The sequence below is a fragment of the Pseudorasbora parva genome, chromosome 1, assembly GCF_024679245.1.
Source record: "Pseudorasbora parva isolate DD20220531a chromosome 1, ASM2467924v1, whole genome shotgun sequence".
NCBI lineage: Eukaryota > Metazoa > Chordata > Actinopteri > Cypriniformes > Gobionidae > Pseudorasbora > Pseudorasbora parva.
In genome coordinates, this window is record NC_090172.1 from 42,568,462 (window position 1) to 42,580,872 (window position 12,411).

At 37.3% G+C, this 12,411-nt stretch overlaps 1 protein-coding gene across 1 annotated transcript in view; it reads left to right on the forward strand.

Annotated features, from left to right (window-relative positions):
- Positions 1 to 9,089: 9,089 nt before the first annotated feature.
- The window catches only part of igdcc4 (immunoglobulin superfamily, DCC subclass, member 4), an 85,404-nt gene continuing 82,082 nt past the window's right edge, over positions 9,090 to 12,411 (forward strand). The window contains 1 exon segment of the mRNA XM_067426795.1: positions 9,090 to 9,513. Within this exon segment, the coding sequence (XP_067282896.1) occupies positions 9,447 to 9,513 (67 nt within the window). The 5' untranslated portion in view covers positions 9,090 to 9,446.

Genomic DNA, 12,411 nt, shown 5'->3' on the forward strand with positions numbered 1-12,411 from the left:
TATATATATATATATATATATATATATATATATATATTATATATATATACATGCATACATACATACATACATACATACTATTTTTTTAATTCACGTTTTGGCCATATCCAGACAAAATGACTTCAGACATGCTTTTGCATAGCCAAAAAAAGTTGACTTACACAAGTTTCAAACATTGTCTTCACATTTCACAGAGGTAAAATTTTAAGCCTGAATTGAAATAAATGGGATTGTATTTTTAACTTCCTGTGCACATTTAACCTTTGTCAAGGTTGTTTGTATTTAACAAATAGTTTCATACTTTTGAAGTGTTCTGTGTCATGGGCATAATGTTTTTTTGTTTTTTTTACACAGCATATCTATTTGTCTTTTTTTCCTTTTCTTTTTTTTAACAAAACAGCATGTTTATGCTCTTATTTATTTGTGTAAATATGTGGACAGTTGCTAGCTTGCTAGCCAAACCAACCAATGTATTGATGATACGTTCGGCATCAATAAAATATTTAATCATATCCAGCTTCTTTATAATATGGATGTCTAACATTTTTATCTTTAACTTGAAGCTCATAATTTAAACAATATGAATCCCTGCACTCCACCATTTTAAAGCTATAGTTCACCCAAAAATGAAATTTGTCATCATTTAGTCACCCTCAAGCTACTCCAAACCTGCATGATTTTCTTTGTTCTGCTGAACACAAAAGAAGATATTTGGAAGAATGTTCATAATCAAGCAGATAGAGCAACCATTCACTATTATAATATTTTCCCCTACTATGGAAGTGAATGATTGCTCTGCTTGGTCATGAACATTCTTCCAGATATCTTCTTTTGTGTTCAGCAGAAAAAAAGAAACTCATGATTTGGAACAACTTGAGGGTGAGTAAATGATGACAGAATTTTCATTTTTGGGTGACCTATCCCTTAAGTACCTATAAGCTTAATTGATTTAGTCTAATTTTGTTTATATGTACTTAAATATACATTATATCCATAATGCTGGAATTGCTCAATTTAGATATGTAGTAGTCAAAAACGACAGGGCGAAAGTCCACTGCCAATGGTCACTGAATTCTGAGTGAAATGCAGATTACACATCCTGTAAGTCACATGTTTTATGTGAGCACATCCTTAAGGCTGTTTTTTGATGCAACATCACATCCCAAAGTTGACTGAATAAAAAAAAAATTGTGACTTGATCTCATAGGTTACTCAGGGTTTTTTATGCCAAGATGACAGTGTGCGAGTCTCCAGCATTGTGAAACTGTTGATATCTAGTCTGCTTAATGTTCTCTCTTGTCTTGTAAAAGAAGGAAGTCTTTTAGTTATTACAGAGTTATTTATATATCTTGTTTTCCATCTTTTTATTATTGTTTGGAACTCTCTGTGTTCGTCTTGTACTTTTTGGTGGATCCCTGAGAGAATATGTTTTGCTGATGTATGTACTGTACCCAGTTGATTATAGCCTGTTTTAGCATTTTAAAAATGCTTTTGCTGTACTGCCCAAGCACTTACTAAAAAAGAAAACAATTAAACATGTTTATTGCCAAAGACAGTGATCTGATTTCCCTTTATGGCACCCATTTCTTTGTCAAAGCATTTCAGGTCTGCGTTTCTTTCGAAATAATTCTAAAGAATGCAGATTATGTTGGAAGAATTGTAAACTTTAATAGGCTACAAGTCAAACTCAATCAACAGCATTTGTGGCATAATTTTTATTATTTCAAAAAGATAATTCCAATTCATACCTCATTTTTGCTTTCAACAGCAAAAACAAATGTGAACCGTATACAAGTTTTTACATTGTTTCTTCTGTGTTAATGTGAAAGCTCCATGCTTTGGGATTGGGTTCACTTTTGTTTCTGCTCGATGAATAGGATCTAGTCAGGTTCATTAGGACTAAGACCTCGGACTGAAAGAAGAGAATCATGATAGGTCACTTGAAACGTACAAGACATTAAAGGAACTTTATGTAAGAAATGTATTTCAATTAATCATAAAATGGCCCTGATATGTCACTAGACATTAAGAAATCATGTTAATTTAAAATACTTATATCACTGACAACAGTAGTCCGGCCAGGATATTGTCATTTAAAAGTTGTTGTTGCAGCCCTCAACTGATGTTGATGTTGACATGTTGTGTTTTGGGCTGAAGCGCCACCCGCCTCCTATCGACCAATCACAGTCAGTGTGTTTCGGCATCAGGGTTGCCAGATCTGCTCTAGTTTCCACAGTTGCAGCTACAAATGTTCTTGCTGAATGGTGAAGAATGCAATGACATAAACATACAAAAGGCACACAGTATTCGAAGGCAACTGTCATTTTCTATTCCTTTATCTCAAGTAGTTGTCAGATCTTTTTTGTTTTATATTGGTTGCAAGCCTATCATAGAATGACCACAAAATGCTAAACACTTACTAAATAGTCTAATCCTGCTCCTGGAGGGCCAGTGGGCCACTGTCAAGCAAAAATTTACCTCCAAAACCTGAACCAGCTAATAGGATTGAATTTGGAAAAGCATAGCATACTACCACTCTTAGGCCTACTCTTTCTGCCATAGAAAGATGTGGTAAAAGTAGCACATGGCTATGCAGTTCCGAATTCAGCATAAACATATCCAGGCAGCTGCTAAACTCTGCAGGACAGTGGCCCTCCATGATCGAGTTTGGACACTCTAATACATCATACTGCATTATTATGATGTTAGGGTTTTGGAGTCATCCAGTTCTTTCGTTTTGCAGAGGTGTTTGTTATTAGGCGCATTTCGGTAGTATTGTCTGTAGGGGGCTCTGCACACACTAGCCCTGACTTGCATGTCGACCTCTCATCATCCTGTCTTTTTCGTTTCTATTTTTATTTAAGCAAAGAGAAACTCCGTATCGCATTCACATGGCATCTGCCATTCATTTTAATAAGCACTTTTCAAATGTGTACCATGCTCAGCGATGACATCTCTGTTATCATACTTTTAAAAAGAGCCCTGAGACATATCCTAAAGAGGGGAAGAAGTGACATATGCCAATCGGTTCTAAATGTAGTTAGCTAGAAGCCAGTTAAGTTAGTTGATTTCAACCTACTGAGTTACACAGAGATTCAGAAATACAAATTTGATGTGCTCATTGTCCAATACTTTGCAAAGGCTAACACTTAATTTTGATGGTCCCTTCTGGTCGTTTTGTTGACTATAAGTAACTTTAATTTATTTATTGTGATTGTCCTACAAAAAAAATTGTATTTACTATATAGCCTAAGTAACTTTGCAACTACGTCAACGTATTTTATATTCCCTATCTAGGCTACTAACACTTTAATGACAAGTAGGCCTATATTAAGGAGAGTGAAGACTCTTGTGTGAGTGCTTGACAATTTAAAACAACCAAATTTATAACATTGAATTTACTTCTGTGATGGCAAAGCTGAATTTTCTATTCAGAAATAGGCCTATGTCTATGGTTTGCTGCTCAAGAAACTTGAACAGTTAAGCTGAATAATATTTTTGTGGAAACAGGAAACCATATGTATTTTTTTCAGGATTTTGGATGAATAGTTCAAAAAAGAACAGCATTTATTTGTAATTGAACATTTGTTGTAACAATGTTTCCTTACTGAATTATAATAATAATAACTTACTGACCCCAAACTTTTGAACAGCAGTCTTGTGCTCACATTTCTATGTAATTTAAATGCATATTAAATAAATAAAAAACCTAATGTTATTTTTCTCAAGAAGCACTATCCAGCAAAATCATTAGCTATTAGTGGCTTTCTTTTACTGAATCTATTTCTGTCAGCATCCTTTAAACCTCCTCTGTCATCTCATTAATTGTCCCCTATTGATTTCACTTATTTATTCATGATTCTAAATTATTGTATCTAAGAGACTTTAAAAAGGAAACCTTACGAATTTTTAAAGCTCTGTGTCTTATTTTCATCTGTTGTGATAAGTCTCTTCTTGGGCTTTATTTTTCGTCCAGATTTAGGTTTTTATTTCTCTATACAACCTTTCTTTACCTCCATCTCGCCCCTCCCTCCTCGCCATTTTTATTTCTCTCTGTGTCCTTCTATTCTCTCATTCTGCCGTCTTTTCCTCGCTTTAGTCACTTTCCACATCCCTCTCCATATACCAGTTCGTGAATATTCATCAGGTTAAGTCGGACTACTCTTCACAGTTCTTGTTAGGAGCAGTGTGTTAATGACATTCAGCAGAGAGTCCAAATGTAGATAAGTGTACTCTGGGAAAGGGTTTCCCTCCCGCTGGCTAACAACGGTCCCATTTATGGGATGTTCATGATGGCACGGTGGTCATCCACACTGGACGGATTCCTCCTGTCTCTAGCATGCACTGCTTTACGAGCATTTAAAATCCACTTTTATGCTCATTATGATGAGAGCGCCCTCTCTTTTTGACCACTGTCCTCTTCTTCACTATACAGGAAAATAGGCTCATGTTCATGGTTCCATCAATGGCATCTTTGTGATGCACTTTTATGCAAACCTATTTTAGAATGGATGGGTTTAAGTCTATGTAGATTTATGCGACTCTAGTGGGTCTAGTATTGATGGACAGGCCATCGAGGAGGTAGAATCCCTTTGAGGGTGGATCTCCACTGAGCTGTGTACATTGTTAATGGGAAGGGCTGGACACAGCCGGGTTTTGTGTGTCTAATGAGTGGTTTGCCTGAGGAGGAGACAAACTGCTGCTGTCCCACTGCTCTCAGCCACTCCCACTCTGCTTTTGTCCAAATGTACCTCTACCCTCTCTCTTATTCTCACTTTTCCTCGTAAATAGAAGGTTAAGGAGAGTGATCAGAGTTCTGTTGCTCCAAATACAGACCTCATAGGTGATTTTCAGACCTGGCACGTTTTTATACAATAACTCAATAAGAAATGAGTTGATACATTATGACTTAAAGTGTGGTTAAAATATATGGTCAATAGTATATTTTGTATAAAACACAACTTGCAAAGAACTTTCAAAACAAGCAAAAGCTGAAGTTTTCTGTTGGTCCTCTTGCAAAATATGAATGGGGAAATCTTTCGCTCCCATGTGAAATTCCCAATCGTGTGAATTCCCATTGAAGAGAAGGCAAGTCGACGCACAATTTTGCTGAAGGTGTTAAATGTGACAGCATCTTCACTTTTAGACACAATAATATCAGTTACTCTGTTTATTTGTGCTCTGAAAATAGTTCCAAAGAAGCCACAGCAGAATTAGTCGCCATGAAATCAAAACTGACCATTCTTATTTTTATGTAATATTGTAGTGTTTATTATAAATGATTTATCTGTGCACTTCATAATTTTTTTTACATTTATGTGCTCTCGTATTTTTTAATCAAACACGTTGACTTCTCTTCCTGTCATGTGCAATGGCGTGAGAGAGGGGCTATTACAGTCTGTCTTGTTTCTGTCATTTTGTTAGAAATGTCCAACTTCCATCGATCCAATCAATTCCCGAAGGACAAAATCAAGCCCCGCCCTACTTCTTGTTTTTCACAGGAAAAAGCCGGATATGCATCACAATAGGGGAAAAAAAGAACAATGGTATTTCTACTGCAAATATGAGAATCCTTTTTATTTTCTGAATTTGTACTAACAGAAACTGGGAGTGTCCATACATTCAAATTAATTACAATCTATTAAAACAACATGATTCCAGAAAAGAATAGGGCAGAAATATGATTTCAGTATATGCTTTTGTAGCATAGTTGAGATTAGAGTTAGATTATTTGAAGATATTTTTATTTGTTTATTTAAATGTACTTTTTTAATTAATTACATTCAAATTCATTCTGAGGCCCTCTTGAAAGTTTGCCCCGGTGCGCTGGTTGAGAAACACCAGGTGGACATGTTGGACGTAATAAATCAAGGTTGACATGTTGCTACCTATAGGCTACTAGTGTAATGATTTAACCTGCAGAAAAATCCCTACCACAAACACATACGCTGACAATACAAACACAAGACAAGTGGAGTGACACAAAAGTCAGATTCCTTTTGGACTATCAGCCAATCAGATTCAAGGACTGACACTAACTGTTATACTTATGTAATAGTCATTGTTTCTTGTAGTGTTTCCCATTAACTTCCAGTATGCCTCCACTTCTGAATGAGGAAATGTTAGTATAAATAATAACAAGCAATTGCTTGTTCCCAGGGAAAAAGTAGAGAGAGAGAGACAGAGAGATATCATTCAAGCCAACAAGAATCAATAGTTCATACTAAAACTTTTTTTGGAGTCCAAGAAAATAAGCCAAGCAAAAACAGAACTTCAAACAATTGTGGTGAGATTTCAGACTACTGCCTGGGTGCCACCCCATTCATACAGTAGTATCCTACATGCCCCTCTCTGGGCCGCATGCCAGTGTATCCAAGTGGCTCTGGACCACCAATTGTACCACTGAGTTTTTTGTTCTATGCCTATGTGCCACTCCTGAGTCTCAGTAACCATGGTGACATGCTGACTGTGCCAAGCATACATTTGGTGCCCTTTACAATGACAGAAGAGCAGGGTAGTAACTGGGCAGGGCAGTTATTTACAACACCATCATATTTGGGGGTTGGCTGGTTCACTCTAAATATACATGACGGGTCATCTTGTTCAGGTGGGAAAAACCAGAAGTGAGGCGTTTATTCCTTTGAATAACATTAAAAGCTGTTATTTATTCATTTATTTTTATTTAAAAGCGCAATCCATGTGCTCATTTTTTGAAGTGCATCCAGAACCCTTGTCAACATTGAACATTTTAGAGTTGAAAAGTCTCCCCTGATACATTTTGTATAAAACTTGTGCTGCTGCACTGCAAAAAGGGTCATCTTTTTTTCTCAAATGGAACACTTTTCTACAGCTTTGTTTATATTTCATGTGTCATCCCTTATTTAGTGCCTTTAACTCTGAAAAAAATACTGTATTGATTTTCTCATTCAGATGTGTAGCTGAACACTTCAATGATGAATACATACAGGAATAAAACACTTCTAAAATGCCATGGCTTTAAATTTATTACATGTATCGTTTCAAGGATGAAAAGTTCATCACATTCATTCACTAAATCATGCAATGAACAGAATGACTCAGATTCACATCAACCTTAGGGCACTTCCTCTGACTTCTTCAAAGGCATCTGATTGCTTGCTTTCTTTTGCATCTTTTAGTGAGACAAGACCTAAAATGTTATAGACCTATTATAATTGTGTATTGGTTTAACAAATACATACTTTTATGCCATCAGCAAAACCGATAAACTCCATGTCCTTAAGCGTCTGAGGGAGCTTTCATTCATACCAGGCGGTTTATAACCCTAAACGAGCTCTATGACCCCCAAATTAACTCATTTGAGCGGATGTCCGAGATGTGTAAACATCATATTTGTGTTTTTGGGTGTTTCATCGTGTCTGTAACAAGTGCATTTAATTGTTCTTTTTTTTCTTTTTCTTTTTTGAGGCAAAAGCAGCCCACCCTAAAAACAACAAGCATACAATCACTCCATTATGCCATGACAAAAGTGCCTTTGATGTGGTGGAAGCGAAGCAATCTCGAGCCACAACAGCACAGAGAGGCAGGAGATATTTACTGAGTGAACATGCTCTGCTTACAGGAGCAGTGCTGTTTGCAGAGACAGCAGCTGCAGGAGGGACGTCCCCGTTGTTTGATCTGTTTCTGTCCCTCTGGGGTTTGGATACGGTTACCCCCAGGAAGCCCATCGGTTTGCAGTTGGGACTTGGGAGAGATAAAATATCTCAGCCCATTCTGAACATGATTTGCCCAAGGTAGAATCTACATATGCATACACTATGAAATATTAAAGTCTGTACCATAAAACATACTTCCATGGGTAATGAATTAAATGCTTACCTATCCCCCATGCGTTTCTCTAGTCTGTTCTGTAAATACACAATGCTGGACGCTTTCCTTAAAATTTTGCTATCTGGTGTATGATAACACAATTTATATCTTGTCTCTTTCAGTGTTTGTTTTTAGTTTTGTGATGTGTGAAGAGTATAAATCTTCTCTTCTTCCAGTTAGATAGATAGATAGATAGATAGATAGATAGATAGATAGATAGATAGATAGATAGATAGATAGATAGATAGATAGATAGATAGATAGATAGATAGATAGATAGATAGATAGATAGATAGATAGATAGACAGACAGAATTCGCTCATTTTGCATTACACTGTAAAAAAAAAGTCTGTAAAAATAGGGCACAATGTATTGTATAAATATGAAGGAATTTTCTTTATTGTTTTTTTTTTTTTACAGGTGTTTTACCTGTATTTTGAAATAAACATTGCATTAGTTTGTGTTTTAAGGGTCAACGGAAATTTCTGTAGAAAATTTCTGGATAATGTACTGGCTGAAAATTACCAGTACATTTTACGTTTTTATTTTTACAGTGTAGACTATACATTAAAATAAATGTACATATAAATGTCACCAGAAGAATAAACATTCAGAAACATACGCTTTCACAAATCATTTGCCTGAAAAAGAGAGTGGATACACACTGTCTGTTGTTTACCTTGGTTCTGTGTCCATGTCCAATGATTCTATGGTTGAGCTGACCCTAGTTAGCTGTTTGTGTTCAGAGACAGTAAGGGGTCCCGTGCACATGGCTGTCTCAGTGACCAGGCGGAGTGGGATCCTCAGCCTGTAGGAGCACATGACACAGATGCACATGTGATCTCTCACCCCCTCATACACCAGGAGAGAAGAATTCTCTCTCAGCCCATTTGAAGGTCATGGCAGAGGGTCCTGCAATCCCAACTGTGTGTGTGTTGTGAATCTATGACTGGCATATCAATGAACAAGTGAATGTTACTGACATTGGCCTATTCTATTTTGTTGTGAATTATAGTGGCACGTGAATTTTTCTTTCCAATGTTGAGTTTACAAATGATGAACACATTTGGGAGTGCTATAGCATATCAAAACATATTTTGGGTGTTTTTTCCCTCATTGATACTAGCGAAATACGAAACTCTAAATAAATCAATGTATCTTACATTGTTGTGTCGTATATTTGGCGCAGCGCGTTTGGAGAAAATAGCGTACAGTCGTGTACACGGAAAGGGGGTGTGTGAGGATACTGGCAGCGTTTCATGCAGCTCCAGTGGACACCTAAAGCGGGACTCACTGGTGTGTGTGTGTGTGTGTGTGTGTGTGTGTGTATGTGTGTAAAGAGAGCTAACACACTCTCACACACTTAACATTTGGACACAACATGGCGATGAGGCGCCGAGAGACACGACGACTCTTCCCCGACTAACACAACCACGTTATGTTATAGGTAGGGGAGCGCGACAGGCACATACGTGAAATTACGCGAAACTAATTAAACCCGAAAAGATTATTCCCCGAATTCCATTATATACATGTAGCTTGTCGCGGTCATATAAAGCACACTGCTTTACCCCGCTGCTGGAAATCAAACGCTGTACATGGCGGTGGAGAATATCTGGTTCTTCTGTCTACTTTCTCTGGGTTACTGTGGATTATCCTTGCAAGGTAATACAAGCTAAATCTAATACCCGGTGTTTCCCAGGCAATGTCTTTTAAACTGTGTGTGTGTCTGGTAGCCTATAACAATGTATTTCTTTGTATCTGTCAGAATATGTGAGTATGGGCTAGAGAGAGAAATCATGCACCTTGCTTGTTGCAGCGTTGTGAAGCTTTTACTTTTTTCACGTTTTCCTTTCATTTACGCAAACAGTAGCCTATTTACGCTGAAGTAGCCTACAATATTTGTTTCTGGATTCAACTTTTTTGTTACATCCAAACTTCACTTTTGTTAACAATATTATGCGCTCAGTAAAGTAATATGGTTTGGTTAATTTGACGTAATGGTAAAGCATATTTACGAAATTGACAATAAAACAAATAGATGAAGACACGAAAACGCAATGTTTGCTCAGGGGGCGGATATGTAGTAGGGGGTTCTAGTTTTGGAATTTACAGGTTTATACCATCATAATCATAGCAAAATAAATCTGGCAAAATAAATGTTGGAATTTAAAAGGTTTGTTTGAATCACTTATTTGTAATTATTTAGGACATGTTTGTCTTGAAATTAATTAGACTGAAAAAGCTTGAAACTACAGTAAATGTCTAAATTCCTCAAATTAACTAAATTATTAGGCTATAGACTTATTTATTGTAATCTTGAGTACATAAATGTAGCGTACATGTTTAAAAGTTCAAATGACTAAGCTTGAAAAAAAAGAAAGAGAGAAGATTGTTCTGTTTGTTGTTTTTAGACTAAATAGGCTACCTTTCACACAAAGTAACAAACTGGACAGGTCAGGTAGAAGAGACTGAAGTCTGTTTTTTTAATGCTTCATATTGTCTTTTAAGTACACCCCCCCCCCCCCGTGCTACATCTTAAAGCATAAAATATATATTTTACAACATTTTTGCCCACATTCCCTAAGTTGCCAAAACGGCAACACATGAATAAACAGGTATTTTGTAGCTTGTGGTGCCTTTGTCGCCCACTAGGGGGACTGGGCCAAAATACCCCCACCCCCCTAAACTGACCCCCCTGAAAGGCATTGTGTGATTTGCACCCTTTTTAAAGTGAGAGAGATGGTGACTTGAGTGAGCGGAAAATTACTGGCACAAGCCTGTTATGATTTTTTTTTGTATTTCTATCTTGTTCTTAGATTAAATATTTATCGAATATTTATTTGATTTATGAGTATAAATAAGGCTTTGATGCTTTTTGTGTAGAGCATACTTTTCTGTAATTGTATGCCATATATTTATCACATTGATAGCATGGAAGGAAATTGCAGAGTTTAAAGGCAGTATAAGGGTTGTTATGGTTCGTGAAGGGGCAGCGCTCTTCATTGCAGGAGCTTCAGGCAGGAATCAGCGACTTGAATTCAGTCACAGGCGCTGGAAGAAAAAGGGGTGGGGAGTGGTCAGGGCGACTTATCCAAAGACTATACACCTTATTTACATAACAAAGAAGAGCACTGAAACACATGGGTACCTCTTGGCATCCAGTGATACCCTTGTCCGCTGGGAAGTATAAACGGCAACCACAGTGGTCAAAACACTGTGTCATCTTTGAGCTCCGTTAACGATTTAAGAGCCAGCGCTGTAGTGGATAGATTATTTACAGCGGGGCAGGACCTACTAGTGATCAATTGCATTAAAAATGCTTGCGCTAGACCGCTGTGCAGACCTGCTGTAGGATGTTTTCATTAAAGTACTTCTTTTATTTATTGTTTGTTATTCTGTTCTATTCTAAATACAACTTTTGATGCTCTTCCAGAATTGTTTTGACCTTTTTTTAAAAAAAAACATTAATCTTAAAGGTAGGGTAGGCAATTTCGGAGAAGGTAGCAATAGCAAGCTAGCTTTGGGAAAAAAAAAACACACTTCTGATTGCTATACCTCCATAACAAATGAATGCACACAGCCAGAGCAGAGTCTGCAAAGCGACAGGACAGACAGTATTAAATTACCTCATATCTCAAAGCACATAACATTACAATAATAAAGAATGTAAACAACTAACACTGACTTGTACCAACTGACTTCAGACATCCCACCCTGCAAAAAACCATTTTCCGAGTGGTAACACACATAACAAATATTATATTATATTAATTTGCGTAAGCTGCATAACACAATCAGCAGTATTTATGCACTGAAAGCAAGTGTGCCTGAAAAGTAAGGCAAAGTATTTTGACCGCACCCTGGTATTGGCTGTAGTATAGGTCTTATAGGTTCACCCAAAAATGAAAATTAGCCCATGATTTACTCTCCCTCAAGCAGAGCTTGGATCGGGCTCAAAAAATCAATCCTGACCCTACCCAAGCCCGTGCATGTTGTGTCCTAGTCCGGCACGGCCCAACACATAAACTGTAATGAGCCCAAGTCGATTTAAAGGAGTGATGAATTAAGAAATCAACTTTACCTTGAGCCTTTGATATATAAAAGGTCACGGTAATATAAGAATATCCTGTAAGTTTCAGAGCTGAAAACTTCCTCGTTAGTCTTTTATAGACACCAGGACAAGAAAACGAGGCTCTCAAATCAATGATGTATTAGAAGGATGAAATGCCGCCTCTGTGTGTATGCTGCTTCTGTAGTCCCGCCCACCGACTCGTGGAGCTAAACTGATCTCGCTACCAAGCAATAAACATGCCGAAGATGGCAAGATAAAGTTGACACTGGGGCCCCGTCCACACAAAGCCAGAGCTTTCCCAATCCAATCTTTTTTTTCCCTCGTTTCAAGAAATATCTACGTCCACACGAGATCCCAGAAACCGACTCAAAACGATGTAGTATACATGCCAGGCCACTGTGTGGCGCTGTAATTCTGCCACAAAAATACACTAAAAACAGAGATAGGAGGTGAGGCAAAATCTCACGGTAAAATAACAATCAAAACAT